This window comes from Halichoerus grypus, chromosome X (genome assembly GCF_964656455.1).
Source record: "Halichoerus grypus chromosome X, mHalGry1.hap1.1, whole genome shotgun sequence".
In the NCBI taxonomy this organism is placed as follows: domain Eukaryota; kingdom Metazoa; phylum Chordata; class Mammalia; order Carnivora; family Phocidae; genus Halichoerus; species Halichoerus grypus.
In genome coordinates this window covers 92088535-92109614 of record NC_135727.1, presented here as the reverse complement: position 1 = coordinate 92109614, position 21080 = coordinate 92088535, and the positions used below count along the sequence as shown (strand labels likewise).

Below are 21080 nucleotides of genomic sequence, written 5' to 3'. Positions count from 1 at the left end.
AACACAAAAGCTCCTCTTCCCTTGGAGAAGCCAAGTACCTGGGTATAACGTCCCACCTGGACAGAAGAGCGGGAGGCGTGCCCATATACCCGACTAGGCCCGATCACGGCGGTGGACCACTCTGGATCCGGGACCACGCTCACCTATCACAGCGCTTCAGGCTCCGACTTTATTAACAAGACACCCGAGAACATAGATCTCAGAAGTGGGCGCTCACCCAGGTTGACCATGGATGTATGGCATCCATCAGGCCCCGGCCGCCCATACCCAAGCCCAGAAACCCTAAGCCCTCGCCCCCACCCTCACTGTGGCCTGCTTCTTGGGGTGACGCGGTCCCCAGGGTAGTCACCCGCCGCGGCACACAGACCCTGTTGAGCTGAACTAGGGCGGAGGTGGGGACGGGGGGCGGGTGCGGAAGCGCGATGCGGGGGGGTGGGGGGGCGCAAAACAGAACCCGGCGGACAGAACCAGGCCACCTCTGTGCCTTTCATTTTCCTGGCTCCCCAATTAAGAAACGTCGAAATGGGCTGGAATTCTTTTTAACGGTAAGAGAAAGCCAGAAAATGCAGACAGTTGACCTTGGGAACCAACCCCGCGGCAGCGGGAAACGGAAAAGAAACACGTTGGCAAGTGAAGGGGGAGCGCAGCGCAGAGCGGGGCGGGGTCCGGGGGAGCGCAGCGGCCGGGCGGCCGGAGGGGTGTCGGGGTGGTGGGCGCGGTAGGGGGTGCTCACCATAGATCATGGCCAGCCCCGTCTCGTGCAGAAAGCGCACCCGGCGGTGCTTGAAGAGCCAGATGGTGAGGATGGTGAGCGTGAGCAGCAGGATGAAGGTGAGCAGGCTCACGCTGTCTTGCCGGTGGCTCTCCTCCGCCTCCTTCTCCGTGGCGAGCTCCTCCATGGCGCTGCTGTCCTCGGCCGCCGCCCCAGAGGAGGCCGCGGCCGCGGCGCGCAGCCCCCGACCCAGCAGCAGCGGTAGCAGCGGCAGCAGCAGCAGCCGCGGTGGCAGCGCCCGGGCCGCCCGTCCCGGGCCGAGGCGCGCCGCGTCACCAGGCTCCATGGTCCCCAGGGCCGCCCGCGCCTCCTGCGCGCGGGGAACCAGCAGCCCGCGCCGTCGGCGGGTTCCCGCGGCGCCGCCGACCTGCCCGGGTGGCCGCTGCCGCCGCAGCTCCTCCCCCCGCGCGCGCCGGGCCGGGGCTGCGCCGGGAGCCGCGTGGAGGAGGGGCGCGCGCAGTGCGCAGGATCGCCAAGCACCGCCCCCCGCCCGCGCACCTGTTCGGCCCCCAGCCGCGCGGCGCAGTGCGGACCGCGCTCCCGGCCGCCGAAGCCCACGCGGCGGGGGCCCTCCGACTCAGGGGGAGCGGCCGTCAGCCCCGGGCCTGCCTGCGCTCCTCGCCGGGTCCCGGCGTACCTGGCCGGGCCGTCTGGGGTCGCGGGGCCCGCTTCCTAATCGCGACGCCAGAGGTCGCCGGTGCCTGGCAGGAGCGTCAGCTTGGATTCGCGCGCTGGGGGATCTCGGATCCTGTCTCTGGGGCCACCGCGAAGTGTTCCATCTCAGGCCAGTGTGCGGCTGTCCTGAGCCCAGTAAAACGGGGGGGGCAGGGGAGGCGGGGGGCGGGGCCTGGGGGAAGCGAAGATTCGCGAAGCAGCGTTGCCGCCTCCACCTCTCTTTCCACAGCTCTCACAGTGCCTTCCAGCTTTCAGGGCCTCCCAGACTCTACCAGGCTTCATTCAAACCTCTGCTCTAAGTCTGTCCCGAAGTGAGGACTGATAACGGGTTGGAATGGGGTGCAAGCGTTAAAATAGCTCCTTCACCACTTGGGGACTAGACTGACTTCTTATTCTGGACTGTGTAACTAGCCCTCTTGGGGAACAGGGTTGAACCAGAAGGAACTGAACACTTGCCATTCCTGCTAGATGAGCAGCGCGGGGTGAGGGTGGAGATTACCCTGGTGGCCCTTTTATGTTGACCTTATGGTAGCCCAGGGAGTCTTTGGATGATTCTTAGGACAGCTCTGGAAAAAAATTATAAAGTGGACTCTGGAGGATAACGCCTCTTGGAACAATTCCTCAGGAACTAGAATTTTCAATCCAACTTGTTCCTCTGGTCAAGGAAGAAAAGAGATTGGATTCTTTTTTTTTTTTTAAGATTTGTTTTTATTTTTAAGTAATTTCTACACCCAACATGGGGCTCGAACCTATAACGCCAACAACAAGAGTTGCATGCTCTACCTAACTGAGCCAACCAGGCACCCCTGGAGTGACGGAATTCTCAATCACTGAATTCCCAGTGCTTAACCCTGTGCTCATAAGTTTATTGAACTGCTCTGAAATTCATATTAACGATTCATGTTTTCTCTCCCAGAGGAGTTTGCATTTTTAAGAGAATTTCTTGAAGAAAGCTAAGCTTAACTAAAAAGAGTAAAGAGTAATAAGAATAGGGTAGGGATGGCATTAGGTAGGAAGAATATTTGGAGCACTGCAGCCTTCCTGGTTCCCCTCTAGGTGAACACTCTGCCAAGCTGCTTAGTACCTTCTTTAAAGCAGGGGAATCTCTTCAAGATTTTAGCTAACCTTGTTCCCAATTCGTCCCGACTGTACCCCAGCCCTTGCAAAAATCCATATATCTTGAAGTTCCATGCAGGTTCCCAATGAAATTGCAAATGCCAAAAACCTGGATAGTCACAGAGAAAGTTATACAACAACAAGAAGATGATCTAGTTTCTGGAGATACACTAAAATCCACGTTTGCTGAAAGCTGGTTACGTTGATCATTATATTTAATATTACACCCTCTTGGGTTCCTGTAAGTCGAGGACAGAACTTCTCTCTGCAGACTTCTTAGTACTTACGGCAGATCATATTTTCAAACAATGCCCACAACCGTATTTCCAATTGCACCTGCTCTTCCAGAACTTGCCACTCCCCCATCAAAGGGTGGTATCTGTGTTCCCTCTCCCCTTGAACTTCAGTGGACCCTTGTGACTGCCTCAAAGAATACAATGTGGCAATAAAGACTGCAAAACTTGTGAAACCAGGTCATAAAAGACAATCTAGTTCCTGCCTGACTCACTCTCACACTCTTGCTGTCCACTCATTTTGGAGCCCTGAGCTGCCATGTAAAAAAATCTAGACTACAGTGAGATATCACATCACACCTGTTAGAAAGGCTATCATCAAAAAGACAAGAGACAGCAAATGTGGACGAGCCTGTGGAGAAAAGAGAACCCTCATGCACTGTTGGTGGGAATGTAAATTGATACCGCCACTATGGAAAACAGTGTGGAGGTCCGTCAGAAAATTAAAAATAGAACTACCACATGATCCAGAGATTCTACTTGTGGGTATTTATCCAAAGAAAGTGAAAACAGGATCTCAAATATATATCTTCATTCCTATGTTTATTGCAGCATTATTCACAATAGCCAAGATAGGGAAACAAGTGTCTGTCAATAGATAACTAGATAAAGAAAATATGATGCACATATATATATATAGAGAGAGAGAGAGAGAGATTGAGATATATAGATATAGCTCTATACACACACAATGGAATATTCAGCCATGAGAAAGAAGGAAATCCTGCCATTTGCAACAGCATCGATGGATCTTGAGATCCCATAACTCAGTGAAATAAGTCAGGCAGAGAAAGACAAATATGTATGACCTCGCTTATACGTGGGATCTAAAAAAGCTGAACTTGTAGAAACAGTAGAATATTGGTTACCAAGAGCCGAGAGGTGAGATAAATGGGATATGTTAGTCAAAGAATACAAACTTGCAGTTATAAGATGAATACATTCTGGGGATCTAATGCACAGTGTTGCGATTACAGGTAACAATTCTGTAGTATATATTTGAAAGTTGCTAAGAGTGTAGATCTTATATGTGGTCACCACAAAGAGAGGAATAGTAATTATGTGACAAGATGGAGGTATTAGCTAAAGCTAAGGTGGTAGTCCTAGCGCCAAAATGTAAGTATATCAAATCAACACGCTGTACACCTTAAGCTTACACAATGTTATATGTCAATTATATCACAATAAAGCTGGAAAAATTTTTTTAAGATTTTATTTACTTATTTGACAGAGAGATACACAGTGAGAGAGGGAACACAAGCAGGAGGAGAGGGAGAGGGAGAAGCAGGCTTCCCGCCGAGCAGGGAGCCCAATGTGGGGCTCGATCCCAGGACCCCGGGACCATGACCTGAGCCGAAGGCAGACGCTTAACCATCTGAGCCACCCAGGTGCCCCAAAGCTGGAAATTTTTTAAAAAGAAATTGATCTACCTTGAAGCTGCCATTGCTGGAGAAACCACGGAGAGACAACATAGCCATCGAGACAAACACCACAGGAGCGACAGCTTTTTTTAGTGTTCCCAGCCCAAATACCCCACACCTGAATGAGTGAGCCTTCAAATTATTTTATTCCCAGCCACCATCTTATGGTAAGCGTATGAGAGACTCCCAAGGAAGAACCACCTAGCTGAGCCTAATCAATGCCTGAATCTATGTGATGACCACACAATGATTTATGTTGTTTTAAGCTACTAAGTTTAACTGTGATTTCTTCCATAACAGTAGATAACCAGAAGAATATTTATGCTATAAAGAGATTGCCTCAGGTAGAGTATGAGAAGATTTGTCCCAAGTATTCACAAATCTACACCAAAGAAAATGCTCAATTATCTATACATGCTTATATATGAAAACTAACCTATGCAATACAGGGGTTCTGATTCCAGTTAACACAGAATAATCACACTCAACCCATTCTCTCCCACTGAACAGGATGCGGGGATCAGTTATTTGAGGACTCTAAAAATATCAATTGTACCAGGTAAATTGAGGCAGAGCACCAGAATTTGAAGTAAAACAACAGGCAGTGAGTTTATAATTTTTTCCCTCCAGTAGCCACTGGACTGAACTAAAGGCAGTCCAAGCCCAGAAGGGGACATTGACATGGACAGAGGGAGCACCAAGAAGAGCAGAAAATAGACCTCCTAATGTTCAGAGAGAGTAGGGAAGTACACCAATTTTTCTTTTTTCCATTCTCTCACACCCTTGCCAATAGGCAATCCCCCATTGTGGCTGAGTCAACAGTGACAATGGAGGGAGCAGTGCTGCCAAAGTAACTAAAATGTTGAGGGAGGGGGAAACCTTCCTCTCTGGTTTGGAATAACCATGGTCCCAAGTCAGTGGAGGCAAATGCCCATTGATACACCTTTTTCTCTCTCTCTCCTTCCTCCTGCCGCTTGGCTCTGGAGCCAAGCCATGGGTGAAGTTGCAGGAAGTACATGCCAGAGAGAAGTAAATAAAGACTCAGATTTCTTGCCAAAGGATTGAAAAGAGGAACTCCAAGGAACTGCAAAGTCCCAGCAAGATTTTGGAGAGGGAGCAACTTGGGAAAACAACCCTATAGAGTTTATGAGCTCCTAAGTTCACCCTAACCTGCATGTGGATCTTATCCTAAACAGCATACCAAAGACTGTGAAAACCGAACTAAGAAACAGATCACCACCCAGATCTGAAACTAGCCACTGGATAAAACACTTGTGGGGCAAGTCAAAATAGCACTGCAAAATTTTTGAAGACTGAATTGACTTTGGAGCCATGATCCACAAAAGGCAGGCCAGAACTTGTGATCTGGACCCAACCATGTTGACTACAAGCTAAAACAAAAATATGAATACTCCTGTATAAGATTAACACAAGACACAAGGCCCCATCACATAATATTAAAAATGTCCAAGATATGGGGCACCTGGGTGGCTCAGTCTGTTGGGCGTCTGCCTTCAGCTCGGGTTGTGATCCTGGGGTCCTGAGATCGAGCCCCACATCAGGCTCCCTGCTCAGTGGGGAGTCTGCTTCTCCTCTCCCCCTGCTCCTTCTCTCTCTCTAATAAATAAATAAAAATAAATTTTAAAAAATGTCCAGGATACAACCCAAAAATTATTCAGCACATGAAGAACTATGACAATCTCAACTATTGATTGCCTATTGAAAAGGTAATCAATCAAAAGACACCACTGCTGAGATGAAACATGACACAGATGTTAGAATTATCTAAACAAGACTTTAAAACAGCTATTATAAAAATGCTCCAACAAGTAAGAGCAAACAATCTTGAAATGAATGGAAAGGTAGAAAGTCTCAGCAAAGGATTAAAAGATAGGGGGTGCCTGGGTGGCTCAGTCAGTTAAGTGTCTGCCTTTGGCTCAGATCATAATCCCAGGTCCTAGGATAGAGCCCTGTGTCAGGCTTCCTGCTCAGTGGAGAGTCTGCTTTTCCCTATCCCTTTGCCCCTCCCTCCGCTTGTGCTCTCTCTCTTTCTCTCAATCTCGCTCTCTCAAAAAAAAAAAAAAATCTTTTTTAAAAGCATTAAAAGATAAAATAAGGACCGAATTGAAATGTTATAACAGAAAAAATATAATAACTAAAATTTTAAAGGGATTAGATGGGCTCAATAGCAGAATGAAGATGAGTCAGTATATTTGAAGATAAATCAATGGAAATGATCCAATCTTAGCAACAGAGGGGAAAATTGAGAAGTAAATAAAATATCCACATGCTCTTGTAGGATAATAACAAAATGTCTAACATTCATGTCTTTAGGGTCCCCAAGGCAGGAGAAAGTGTGATGCAGAAAAAAAAAAAAAAAAAAAATATATATATATATGTATATATATGTGTGTGTGTGTGTGTGTGTATAAAGATAAAATAACTGAAAACATTCCAGTTTTACCAAAGACATAAACCTAAAGATTCAGGAACCTCAGCACACTCCAAATAGGATAAACTCAAAAGAATCAATGCCCAGACATATTATATTCAAACTGTGGACAAGAAAAACAAAATATGTTTGAAACAGAAAGACAAAAAATGGCACATTGCATTTAGGGTAACAGCAATTCAAATGACTGTGGATTTCTCATCAGAAACCAAGAAGATCGTAAAGAAGCACACAACACTGTTAATGTGCTGCAAGAACTGTCAACCCCAAATAATACATCCAGCAGAAATAGCTTTCAGGAATGACAGTGAAATAAAGACATATTCCAAGGGAGGAAAACAGAGAGAATCCATTGCCAGAAGACCTACTATAAAAGGATGGTGAAGATAAGTTCTTCTTTTCACCAGTTCTTTAAAATATGATCTTTGACTGAAAACAAAAATTATAAAAAAAGAAAACAAAAATTACTACATGGTCTAATGGAATTTTCAGCGTATGTAGAGGTAATACACAATCACAACATAAAGGGAAAAGGATAAAGGGACCTCCATATTAGTTTGGTTTTCATATTCCACTTGAATTGGTAAAATATCAATTCTAGGAAAATTATAAAAATTTAAGTATGTATATTGTATTCCCTAAAATATACAAAGAGATCAAGTAAAAACACAGTAGATAAATTAAATGGAATACTAACAAATGTTCAATGAATCCCAAAAAGAGGCAGGAAAGGGGAAGCAGAGGAACACAGAACAGAGGGAACAAACAGAAAACAAGTGATAAAATGTTCGACCTAAATCCAAACTTATCAATAACCACATTAAATGTAAACAGTCTTAACAAATCGATTAAAAGAAACGTCATAATGGATAAAAAAAGAAAAAACCCAGGACCCCAAAATGAGTGCTTACAAGAAACTCACTTCAAATACCCTGACATAGGTGGTTTAAAGTAAAAGGATGAAAACATATATGCCATGTAAAAAAGTAATAATAGAGAGGTAGAGTGGCTTTATTAATATCAGACAGGTTAGACTTCCCAGCAAAAAAAAATTACCAGGAGTAAAGAGGGATATTACATAATAATAACAGATCTGTTCACCAAGAAGATATTACAATCTGTATTCATTTTCTATTGTTGCATAACAAATTACCACAAACTCAGGTAAATTGTGACCTAAAACAATGCACATTTAGTATCTCACAGTTTGTGTACATTAGAAGTCATGGAACAGCTTAACTGGATTCTGTCCTTCAGGGAGTCTGCAATCCAGGTGTCTGCAAAGACTGCAGTGTCATCATAAACTTGACTGGGAAAAGATCCACTTCCAAATTCATTTGTGTTTTGGCAGAATTCATTTCCTTGCAGCAGTATGACCAAGGGCTCTAGATTTTTGCTGGCTGTCCATTGGAGGCCACTCTCAGGTATGAGAGGCCATCTTTAATTCCTAGAAGCTGGCTGAAGTTCTTTGCCAAGTGGGCTTCCTCAACATGGCCGCTTACTTTATCAATCCAACAAAGATGATCTCTCACTCTGGTCTGCTAAGAGAGTCTTACATAATGTGACATAATTATGGAAGCAGCATTTCATCCTCTTTGCCATATGACATAACTTAATCAAGATCATGACATCCCATCACCTTTGCCATATTCTACTGGTTAGAAGCAAGTCCCAGGTCCTGCCCCCATTTGATGGGAGAGGATTACACAAAAGCATGAGCATCACGAGGTGAGTTCACTGGGACTCACCTTCTTAGGGACTGCCCACGACACAACCCTAGATGTATCTAATACCAGAGCTTTAAAATACATGAAGAAGAAGCTGACAGGAATGAAAGGAGAAATAAGCATATCCACAATTAGAGTTGGAGATTTCAACACTCCTCTCTCAATAAGAGCTAGAACTAACAGACAGAAAATCAATAAGGGTATAGAAGATCTGAACAACACCATCAACCAACTGGATCTAATTGACATTTATATAACACTCTACCCAACAACAGCAAGATACCCATTGTCTTTAAGTGCACACGAAACAAAAGTCTGAAATCAGTTTCACTGACCTAAAGTCAAGGTGTCCGCAGAGCTGGCTCCTTTTGGAGGCTCTAGAAAAGAATCCATTTCCTTGCCTTTTCCACTTATGGAGCTGCATTACTTGCCTTATGGCTCCTTGCTCCATCTTTTATTTTTAAGATTTTATTTATTTACTTGAGAGAGCATGAGCGGGGTGGGGGGAGGGAGAGGGAGAGGGAGAAACAGACTCCCCACTGAGCAGGGAACCCAATGTGGACCTTGATCCCAGGACCCCGAGATCATGACCTGAGCCGAAGGCAGACTCTTAACCGACTGAGCCACCCAGCACCTCCTCTTTTTAAAGCCTCCATCTATTTTTTAAGATTTTATTTATTTATTTGAGGGGGGAGGGGGCAGAGGGAGAGGAAGAGAATCTCAAGCAGAGTCCACACTGAGCACGGAGCCTGATGCAGGGCTTGATCTCATGACTGTGAGATCATGACCTGAACCGAAACCAAGAGCAGGATGCTTAACTGACTGAGCCATCCAGGCGCCCCTCCTTCCTCCACTTTCAAAACCAGCAGTGTAGCATCTTGCTTCCATTGTCACACCTCCTACTTCCTCCTTTGACCTTCTTGCCTCCCTCTTTTAAGGACTCTTGTGATTACATTTAGGGTCCACTCAGACAATCCAGGTAATCTCCCCATCTCAGGATCCTTAACTTAATCACATTTACAAGGTCCCTTTTGCCATTAAAGTAATATATTCACAGATTCTGGAAACTAGGACAAAGATGTCTTTTGGGAGGCCATAATTCAGCATACTACATATACTTATTGAAGAAATTGGGGGCACCTGGGTGGCTTAGTCATTTAAGGATCTGACTCTTAGTTTCAGCTCAGGTCATGATCTCAGGGTCTTGAGATTGAGCCCCATGTTGGGCTCCATGCTCAGTGTGCTGTCTGCTTGTCCCTCTCCCTCTGCTCCTTACCCTGCTCTTTCTCTCTCTCTCTCTCTCTCTCTCTCAAATAAATAAATAAATAAAATCTTTTAAACAAAAGCAAACAAACAAACAAATTGAATTTGTCATAGAAACGTTCCAAAAAAGAATTCCACAGGCCCAGGTGGTTTCACTGGTGAATTCCACCAAACATGTTAAGAAGAAATAACACCAATACCACACAATCCCTTCTAGAAAATGCAAGAGAGTGAGCAATTATTTTATGAGGTCAACACTACCCTAATACCAAGACAAGAGAGTTCAAGAAAAGAAAGCTACAGGCCAATATCTCTCATGAACTTAGAGATAAAAATCCTCAACAAAATATTAGCAGATTGAATCTAAAAATGTATAAAAAGAAGTATGGATTGCCTGGATGGCTCAGTTGGTTAAGTGTCTGACTCTTGGTTTTGGCTCAGGTCATGATCTCAGGGTTGTGAGAGCGAGCTCCCTGTCAGGCTCCACACTCAGTGGGGAGTCCACTTGAGATTCTCCCCCTGTCCCTCTGCTACTCCCCCCACTTGTGTGCCCATGCACATGCGCTCTCTCTCTCTCTCAAATAAATAAATAAATAAAATCTTTTAAAAAAAGAAAAGACGTATACACCATGAGTGGTGTTTATCCTGAGACTGCAAGGCTGGTTCAATGTGAGGCAATCAGTCAATGCAATCCACCATACTAACTGTCTAAAGAAAAAAAAAGCACATGATCATGTTGATGCAGAGAAAGCATTTGACAAATTCAACACCCACTCATGATAATACCTATGAGCAAAATAAGAATAAAAGGGACTTCCTTAACCTGATAAAGAGCTCATTAAAAAAACACACCAAAAACACTACAGCTAACATGATTCTTAAGATTAAAGACTGAATTCTTTCCCCTAAGATGAGGGGGGAAAAAGCAGGAAAGTCCACCATCATCACTCCTATTCAATGTTGTATTAGAACTCCTAGCTAGTGCAATAAGGCAGGAAAGATAAATAAAAGGCACACATGTAGCAAAAATCAAGTATAATTTTAAATGGAATATTGGGGAAAGAGAAAAACAAAAAAACCAGAAGGAACAAAAAGGACAGGAAGGAAAAAAGAAGAGTTTTCAAGGGATATTAGAAAATTTCTCCTATTTACAGATGATATGATTATCTAGTTAGAAAATCCCAAGGAATCTATAAAATCCTAGAACTAATTAAGTGAAGTCAAGCAAGGTCTCAGGATAAAGGTCAGCACACAAAAATCTTATCATATTTTTATATACTAGCAATGTGTAATTTGAGGTGAAAATCTTTTAAATATGTAATTCACAATACTAGAAAAGGAAATACTTAGATAGAAGTTTAACAAAATATGTACTATATGCTGAAAACTACAAAATGCTCATGAAAGAAATCAAACAAGACCTAGACAAATGGAGAGACCTACCATGTTCATGGATTGGAAGGCTAACCCTAGAAAACGTGTTAATTTTCTCCAAAGTGATGTACAGATTTAATGCAACTCCCATCAAAATCCCAGCAGGATTTTTTGTAAATCTAGACAAGGGAAATCTAACATTAATAGGAAAGTCAAAGTAACTAGGATAGCGAAAACAATTTTTAAAATGAAGAATAAAATTGAAGACCTCCTACTATCCAACTTAAGACTCACTATAACGCTACAAAGTATGAAGCAATCAAGACAGGGTGGTATTGGTGAAGGAATAGATATACAGATCAATGTAACAGAATAGAGTCCAGAAATTGGTCTACACACAAATACGGTCAGTTGATTTTTGACAAAAGTGCAAAAGCAATTCAATGGGGAAAGTACATTCTTTTCAAAAAATAGAATTGGATGTTCATATGAAAAAAATTAACTTAATTGACAACTAGGCAAAAGACTTCAACAGACAAAAGAGGATATGTGGATGACAAATAATGATGTGAAAAGAGTTAACATCATTAGCCACTTAGGAAAAGAAAACCAATGCCATGATTACAACCTACTAGAATGTCTTAAATAAAAATACAGACAAGACCAAACAAAGGTCAGAATGCAGACTGGTGTAGCCACTGTGGAGAACAATTGGGCAGTTTCTTATAAAATTAACATGCATTTATCCATAAGAGCAAGCACCCCCACTCGTAGGTATATATTCAAGAGAAATAACATGTTCATACAAAAACCTGCATATGAGTGTTAATAGCAGCTTTATTTATACAGGTTTTCCCTGCTATCCAAAAGTAGAGCATTTCTATGAAACCTTTATAAGCTGAAATGACATAAAGTGGAGAAGCAGGTATCATTAATTTATATGGAAAAAATTTTTTGAGCATTCTCAGACCCAAAGAAATAACCTCTCTTGGGCTTTTCTGATACCTTACGACACATCTCGCTAATGGATGTACAAAGTAAATGGAGATAAAGCACAGATGCTCAGAGATCCAGTTCAAAGATCTAGCGGCTGGATGCTGAGACGCTGAGTGTAGTTCCCAGGGAAGGACCTTGCGGGACCACTCTTGCTGCTCCGGGGTGCAAGCTTCCTCTATAATGGCTCCCTGCAAAACAATGCTTTTCACCTTTTTTTCGTAAAAGTAAAAATCCTCTTTGGATTTCTTCCAAAGAGGAAGAAAACAGGCACTAATGTAGGTCTGCCATAAAAGTGAAGTTGCTTGATGAGAACTTTTGAAAAGCAGGGGATACCTGTACCAGCCCCAAGCCGGAAACAACCCCGATGTCCTTCAATGGGTGAAAGAATAAACAAACTCTAGTCCATCCTTCTGATGGAATACTGCTCCACAATAAAAAGGAATGAGCAGTTTGACGTACCTAATAACTTGAATGAATCGCAAAGGCATTATGCGGAGTGGAAGTCAGTCTCAAAGGTTGTATGCCATATGATTCCATTTGTATGACATTCTTGAAGAGACAAAACTATAGTTATGGAAAACAGATCCGTCATTGCCAGGGGTGAGTGAGAGCAGGAGGGTGTAATTTTAAAGGGAGAGCACAAGGGAGGTTTTGGGGGTGACAAAACTGTGCTGCATCCTGATTGTGGTGGTGGCTATATGACTCTACATGTGTCCAATTCAGACAACTGTACAAGATCAGCGCTCCAACCCCTGAGCTATAGAGCCTCAGCCAGGTAACTGTACATTTAAAAAAATACATTTTACTAGATGTTAATTTGAGTGATTTCTTCCTGAAATATTTTTGAAGATGTTATTTATTTATTTTAGAGAGAGAGAGAGAGTGTGTGCACGAGCACGCAAAAGCTCGGGGAGGAGCAGAGGGTAAAGGATAAGTAGCTCTGTGCTGAGCGTGGAGCCCAATGTGGGGCTCGATCTCATGACCCTGAGATCATGACCTGAGCTGAAATCAAGAATCGGAGGCTTAACCAACTGAGCCACCCAGGCACCCCTCCCTGAAATATCTTAACGACCCCTTTGGTTGCCCTTGGACAGTCTCCAATTTTATGTTAGTTTGAGGAGGTGGTGAAGGCCTCAAGAAGTCCCGTAGAGCTATGTCCTGAGGTCAGTTACCCTGGAATGTGGCAGCATGTGGCAGGAAAGGAAGGCTGAAACCTTAAGTTTAGGCACACCCACAGGTTCCACCAAGTCTATGGGCATAAATCTTAGCACCGTGGCTAGGGGCCCGTTTTTCTAGAATTGGAAATCAAGTGTCCAAATTTAGCTCTATGATCAGTTTTCACAAATAAACTGGAGCTTACTCCTTTACTCAGGATTTAGTAAGAAAAACAAAAACCACTTTGAGTACTTCCAACAACAGCACCGTAACGCAGATAATTAGTGATATGGGTGATAGAAGAATGGGACACCAAATAGGGAGCATGATGTACCCCCAGAGAGCAGTGAGTGGAAGACCCCAGGCTGGACAGACAGAGAAAGGAGGGGTTTGCTAAATGTCCAGGGGGTCAGGGCCGTGGAAGCTGGAACCTTGGCGGGATGTCCTTCTAGTTTCTGCCGATGGGGGGCTGTCGTGGGAGAGCGGAAGGCAATAAGAGGGGCTGAGGGCTTCCTAGCAGGAGTAGTTCGCTCCGACCTCCAGTTCCCTTTAGATCTTCCAGAACCAGCTTCAGCAGCAGCAACCAAGCCTCTTAGGAGGCCCCCAAATCAATTCCACTGGGCCTCTCCTTTGACTGCCCGGGTTCTGGCAACCCCACCTCTCCCCTACTGTGTTCCTTGCCCTGGTGATAGTAACTGCTTCTTGCCAGTATTCTCTCTGGGTTAGCTCACAGTTGCTTTTTTGGCTCTCTCATTTCTCCCCTAACCAATGTAGCTGATCCCTCTATCACACCTCTTCTGGTGTAACAACTATGGGTTCTGTTCTCCTGATTGGACCCTGACTCCAGTCTCTGGAGACTCGCAGTATAAAGTTAGAGGGCTGGGGTTCCTGGGTGGCGCAGTCAGTTAAGCGACCAACTCTCGGTTTCAGCTCAGATCGTGATCTCAGGGTCATGAGATCGAGCCCCGAGTAGGGCTCTGCCCGCAGCTCAGAGTCTGCTTGAGTTTCTCTCTTCCTCTCCCTCTGCCCCTACTCCCCCGCCAAATAAATAAATAAATCTTAAAAAAAATAATAAAAATAAAAATAAATAAAATCAGAGGGCAACCAGTGGTATGGCTGAGTTCCTCGTGTTTGTTTTGCCTCTGTTTGGAATCGTGCCTGCATTTTGAGGATAAAATAAAAATTCCAAAATGTGGTACCTGAGGCCTCTGGGAGACTTTGCTGGTGGTCCCCCATATGTCCAATTCCCTTATCCTTCTGAACACAGGGAGGATTGCAGCTTTCACTTCCCTGAAGTTTGCGGTGCTTCTTTGACTCACGTTGGCCAGTGAAATGAGGAAAGGAATGAGCATCACTTCTGGGCAGAAGTATTTAAGAGCAGGTGCATGATTATCTGTGCTGTCTTCCCCTGCAGCAGTGAATCCTGAAGCCTCAAGTTGCGATCGGAATATTATAAGACAGAAAAGCCCATGTACGACGTGTAGTCTAGAGGCAGTTTTTTTTTAACTTTGGGGCTGTTGCCACAGTAAAACGTCACCTGTCATTAAAATCAAAATGACAAGAAATACCAAGTTTTGGTGAGGATGTGGAGAAAAAGGAACCCCAGCACACTATTGGTGGGAATGTAATGGGTGCAGCCACCGTGGAAAAGAGTATGGAAGTTCCTCAAGAAATTAAAAGTGGAAATACCATATGATCTAACCATCCCACTACTGGGTATTTACCCAAAGAAAATGAAAACACTAATTCAGAGGGATACATGCCACCCTTATGTTTATTGCAGCATTATTTACAACAGGCAAGCTATGGAAGCAGCCCAAGTGTGCATTCATAGACGAATGAATAAGGAAAACACACACACACACACACACACACACACACACACAGAGAGGAATATTATGCAACCATAAAAAGGATGCGATCACGCCACTTGAGACAACATGGATGGAGCTAGAGAATATAATGTTAAGCGAAATAAGCCAGCCTGAGGAAGACAACTACCATTTGATTCCACTCATAAGTGGAATCTTTAAAGAAAACGAATAGGCAAACAAAAAGCAAAATCAGACCTATAAATACAGAAAAAAATTGATGATTGCCAGAGGGGAGGAGGGTGAGGGTGGGCAAATGGGTGAAGGGGAGAGGCAGCTCCAGGCCTCCAGTTGTGGAATGAATAAGTCACAGGAATAAGAGGCACAGAGTAAGGAATACGGTCAATGATAACTTAATAGTGACCTAACGGGACAGATGGTAGCTACATTTAGATAAACTTGTCAAGTCACTAAGTTGTACACCTGAAACTAATGTAACATTGTGTGTCAACTATACTCAAAAAAATAAAAACCCTAAGCCTATCCTGACTAGTACATTTGTGATTTGTCCCCTGCCTACCTCTCTAGATTCATCTCTGGCGATGGCCCCTACTATCTCACTTTCCCCAAGTGTCAAGAAATCTTAACACCTCTGGGCTGTTGCGTATGCTTCCTCTTTTTGTAGTACCGATCATTTTGCCCTGGCACCTGCTGTTAGTTGTTGAAGGCCCAGTTCAGATGCTACCCACTCCAGAAAGCCTCCTTAATCTGGGTTATGTCTGTTTTCCAATATTTTCCCCAAATACCCGACGTACACTTGTGATGTGACCCTTCCCACGTTGTATCGCATTACCTGATTATTTGTTGATGTCCCTGCTTTACATTACGCTCTTTGGAAACAGGGGTTGAGTCTTTCTGTTGTTTTTGTTGCTGTTGTATTTTTTTTCAATTGTTGCTTTTTGGATTTGTTTAGCTCTTGCTAACCAATGCGTTGAGCACAACGCCTGGTACACAGTAGATATTCAAAAACATCTGTTGAATAAATGATTCAACGTATATAAATAAAGCAGAGGTTATGTTTTTTTAATGTTTAGCTAGATACCTACAATGCCATTTAATTGGAAGTTATTTTGTGAATCCTATATTTTCCTGAGGTACCTCTTGTGGATTCTTGATCATCTACTTTACTTAGAATTCATATCTTCTTATTTATCCTTTGCTTTTGTCCAGTGTCTTTTCTGCCCCATCTTAACTTTTGCTGCTCGGTTTCTATGGACTATCAGCTGCCAAGAACCACTTACAATCTCTGTTGGTGAATATATATAGTTAAATTTCAGTGCAGTCCTGGAAAACTGAAAGGATTTAAATATCTTTTATATATTTAATGCTACAATATCCCAGTAATGTGTTCCAAATTAAATAAAAGATACCTTTAAATATAACATGACAGGTTTGGGCTTTTTTCCAGCTATTTTATCATCTTCAAATCAGAGTGCTTCATTCTTTATTCTAAATCCCAGGACCAAAAATGCCTCCTGATTCAATTTCAAAATACAGTCTCAATGAAGATTCTCTGGAACAAAAGCAAAGTCATTTCCAGGCACTCCTAGTTTTGTTTCATGTTTCTCATTATCCACACTGAGATTCCTCTAAATGTGAGTCATTTAAGCAAAGCTTTGGGAAACCTCCAGATTCCTTTTTAATTATCTTCAAGTAATCTGAAAATATTTAAGCAAATACTGGAGAGAATACCCTTATTAGCGAGATGTTTTAAAATCACAAAGACCTTGTTAGGAGCACAAGACACTCCTTAAAGCGTTTCTTAACAGCTCAGGTTTGTCCCTTCTAGCTGCCTGTTTCCATCTCACAACATTAAGCAAAATGTAGGTATTGCATTTTTTAAGCTCTTTTTTAGCATCCTCCCAATGTGGGCTTCCAGCCAGGGCTCCCACTGCAGTGCACCACTCTGCGAGTTGATGACAGCTAAGGTCGAACAGCCCCTGGGGAACCTTGGTGGATGCGTTGACGACCGTAGGCATAAATAGATGATCCATTTCTTTAAGCAAGAGGGGCATAGAGATACGGAAAGATCCAGGCGCTCTTGCTTTCGTGCCTGTATGAAGTCGAGCAGACTATAGGTTTCTGATTCCATAGCCATGTTAGAAAAGTGCTGTCTTGGGGATGCCTGGGTGGCTCAGTCATTAAGCATCTGCCTTCGGCTGGGGTCATGATCCCAGGGTCCTGGGATCGAGTCCCGCATCAGGCTCCCTGCTCAGCGGGAAGCCTCCTTCTCCCTCTCCCACTCCCCCTGCTTGTGTTCCCTCTCTTGCTGTGTCTCTCTCTGTCAAATAAATAAATAAAATCTTAAAAAAAAAAAAGGAAAGAAAGAAAAGTGCTGTCTCAGACTCTAGTTGGAGGTTGGCCACAGTCTGGCTTAGGAGCCCCCTGCAGAGGCATCCTCCTTCTCTCCGTGGCAGCTGTAATTTTTGCCTCTGATGGGTCTAAGGGAAACTGATCACTGAAAAGGAACTCGGCGGATTCATTAGAAATACTTTTGCTGGAGGTAGCAGAACACCTGTCTCCCCGTGGCTGAGGCAAATAGGCATTTCTCTTTCTCGTGTAACAGGAGTGCTCTCTGTAGGAAGTGGCTAGGGCGGATTCGATGCCTCAAGGATGTAAGGACTCGATCTCTGCATAGCTGAGCATTTGTGATGGAAAGACAAGTACCACAGCTCCAACCATCAGGCCTACGATCAGAGCAAGAAAAGGTGGAAGGACCCCTTCAGCCCAGCAGTTTCTGCTTGGGTCTCGGGGCCCGGAGCTTGAGCGGCTGCAAGAGAGGTTGGGAAAATAAGGAACAGGTTTGTCATGGTTGGCTGAGGGCAGTTGTGAGCCTGGGCAGGGTACCTTGCTGCTTCAAAGAAAATGGAGGATCCATTAGCTATGGGGAAGGGTACTTAGACCAAGGTCTTGGTACTTATACCAACGTTTGTGTCTGCAAGAATACTTGGGAACACTATAGACACAAGTATAAGGCAACCGATTTTTGCTGGGGCCTTTGTTCAGAATGTGGCATGGAGTCGGCGGCGGGGGGGGGGGGCGGGTACGGCACCTGCTAAGAAGATTCTCCTCTTGCATTCAGCCATAAAAAGGAACCAATGCAAACATGTGCTACAACGTGGATGGACTTTGAAAACATGCTAAGTGAGAGAAACCAGACACATGTGGTATGATTTCATTCATATGAATTATGCAGAATAGGTGAATCTATAGAGACGGAACACACATCGGTGGTTACCAGGAGCTGGGGGAAATGGGGAATAGAAAGTAACTGCTTAACAAATTCAGGGTTTCCTTTTGGGGTGATGAAAATGTTTTGGAACCGGAGAGAGATGATGGGTGCACAACATTGTGAACATACTGAATGCCACTGGATTGTCCATTTAAAATGGTTCATTTGAGAACCATGGAACACTACATCAAAAACTAATGATGTAATGTATGGTGATTAACATAACATAATAATAATAAAAAAATAAAATGGTTCATTTGAAATAAAATAAAATGGTTAATTTGGTATTATGTGCATTTCTCTCGGCTTCTGAAAAAATGAAGACCAGCTTTGTGCAAATAATCTTTATACAGTGTTTATTCAAGCCCAGTAGTTTCAATAAATGCCACTTATTTGCACTTACTGCAGAGATAACGAACTAGTCAGCCTTCAATATCCCCTTCTATCCTTTTCTTCCTTGGTAACTGAAACCTAGTCAATGTGCCCCGCTAAAAAACAAAACCAAAATACTACATTTCCCAGCCTCCCTTACAGCGACGTATGGTCACGGGGCTAAGTTAAACGTTCAGTGAAATGTGAGTTGAAGCATTGGGTGGGTCTTCCAGGGAGGATCCTTAACAATGTATGATGTTTTGTCCTTCCTCTTTTATTTTCTTTCTTCCAGCCTGGAAAACAGACTTGAGGCCTGGAGCATCACCTGCCATCTTGGACCATGAGGTGACCTCGAAGATGGAAGCTATATGCTGAGTACAGTAGGACAAAAAGAGAAGAGACTGTGTCCCCAGTGACATCCAAAGATCCTATACCATTCATGGACAGCCTACTTTCAGATGTCCTTTACCCGAGAGAAATGGGAGAGAAAATTCTACCTTGTTATTTGTTAGGGGGAGGAGGTTGTTGTTTGCAGCCAAACTTACTTGTAACTGATACAGCAGCATAAAGTCCTTCCGACGATTCTTCATTCTTTAACTTATTTAAGATAGCACAGCCCAGAGTGCGAGTAACATACTCCACTCCAAGGTAAGAATGGACCCACTTACAGGGCTATAGCCTAACAGGTGCTGCTGCCACTTACCTCGTCTGTCCAATGGGTACACCAAGTGTACATTTCTATCGAGAGACCTCAGAGGTCGCAGATTAGCCAAACCCATTCCATAAGCATGTTTTGATTAACCAGCTCGTTTGTTTATTTTATTACTAATACTGTTGTCACTATTTTTTTCTATTTACTTGGTATATTTGCATTATGGTGAAGGGGCACACACTCTCCAGTCTCCCATGATCCACCCACTCTGTATTTTCTCAGACTGAGTGCTTCACATAGGTACAGAACCTACTGGGCTCCTGAAGGCATTAATGAGAACTACCCTTTGAAATGAGTCTTTCAACCTGGGACTTTACAAATAATGGAAGTGGAGAGGATTCGAGAATGTTTCAGCGTGCACTATGCAATGATTCACTAACAATGAACTGAAAGATGAATGTATTGATAATAGGCAATGAATAATATACCCCATGGCTCCAATGTTCATTTCTAATTTCTCTCCATTAAGAGAAAGCCTTAGGATGTGATTAAGAAGTGTTTCTCTGTCCCGTTGGACTTGAATTCCAACAGCGTTAGAGTCAGTGTTTTCCTGTACCTGGACTTCAAGGATTTTCAGTCTGTCTTTATCAACTCTAGACTGTTCACTTATTGGGGTGTCTGGGTGGCTCAGTCAGTTAAGCATCGGACTCTTGATTTTGGCTCAGGTCACGATCTCGGGGTCGTGAGATTGATCCACATGTGGGGCTCCACACTGAGCGTGGAGCCTGCTTGGGATTCTCTCTCTCTCTCTCTCTCTGCACCCCCACCCCACTGCTTGCACGTGCGCTTGCTCTCTCTAAAAATAGATAGATAGATAGATAGATAGATAGATGATAGACTGTTCACTTATCAACTATAAGTCCAGACTTCTAACTACTGTTACTTCCCAGTTGCCGCTGAATGGATTGTACAACCTGGAACAGAAGTTGGTCCCACTTGAACAGAAGCTCTTTGAGGCCAGAAATCTTGTCTGTCTTTCTCACCACCGTCTCACCAACACCAAGCATACAGGGCCTGGAGCAGAGCAGTCACCCAGGGCCTCAGGCACACTTGTGCAGGTTGTTTTCAAGAATGCTGGCCAAGGGGAGAGAGCAGGGTAGCCGGGATGAAACCACGGCACCTCCTGCTCACCAACGGTGCACCCCGGTGGGGGCTACTTCCATTTGGAAAAGGGGGCCTTTTCTAATTGTGCAAAGGTCCGAGGGTGAGCATTTTTGTGTTCCTTGTAGAGTGGCAACAGTTCCGAAAGGCTCTCAAAACATACACACTCCTTCTGTGAGCAATCTGGAATTCAGGCCACAGCCTCCGGCTGCCCCAGGAAAAACTATTGTGTCCCCTGCATCACAGTGTTCTGCTTAGCCGTGGGACAATTTTTAGACTACCTGATGTGGATCTGCAGTTGATCCATTTGTAAGGTGAAAAAGAAAACCACTGAAAAATCTATGTCCCCGGGGAACTTTCCGAGGTGATAATAATGTCCTCTATCTGGAGCAGAGTTTGGGATACACAGGTGTATGTGTTTGTCAAAACTCATGGAATGGGGCGCCTGGGTGGCTCAGTCGTTAAGCGTCTGCCTTTGGCTCAGGTCGTGATTCCAGGGTCCTGGGATCGAGCCCCGCATCGGGCTCCCTGCTCGGCGGGAAGCCTGC

The 21080-nt window shown here is 43.9% G+C and overlaps 1 protein-coding gene across 2 annotated transcripts in view; it reads right to left on the bottom strand.

Annotated features, from left to right (window-relative positions):
* Positions 1–1170, bottom strand: part of SLC9A7 (solute carrier family 9 member A7) — a 132053-nt gene extending 130883 nt beyond the window's left edge. Inside the window, exon 1 of one of the 2 annotated variants that reach the window (XM_078065389.1) lies at positions 734–1170. In XM_078065389.1, the coding sequence (XP_077921515.1) occupies positions 734–1058 (325 nt within the window). In that variant the 5' untranslated portion in view covers positions 1059–1170. The remainder of the gene's footprint in view (positions 1–733) is intronic. The other variant, XM_078065390.1, reaches the window with a different exon arrangement.
* Positions 1171–21080: the final 19910 nt, after the last annotated feature.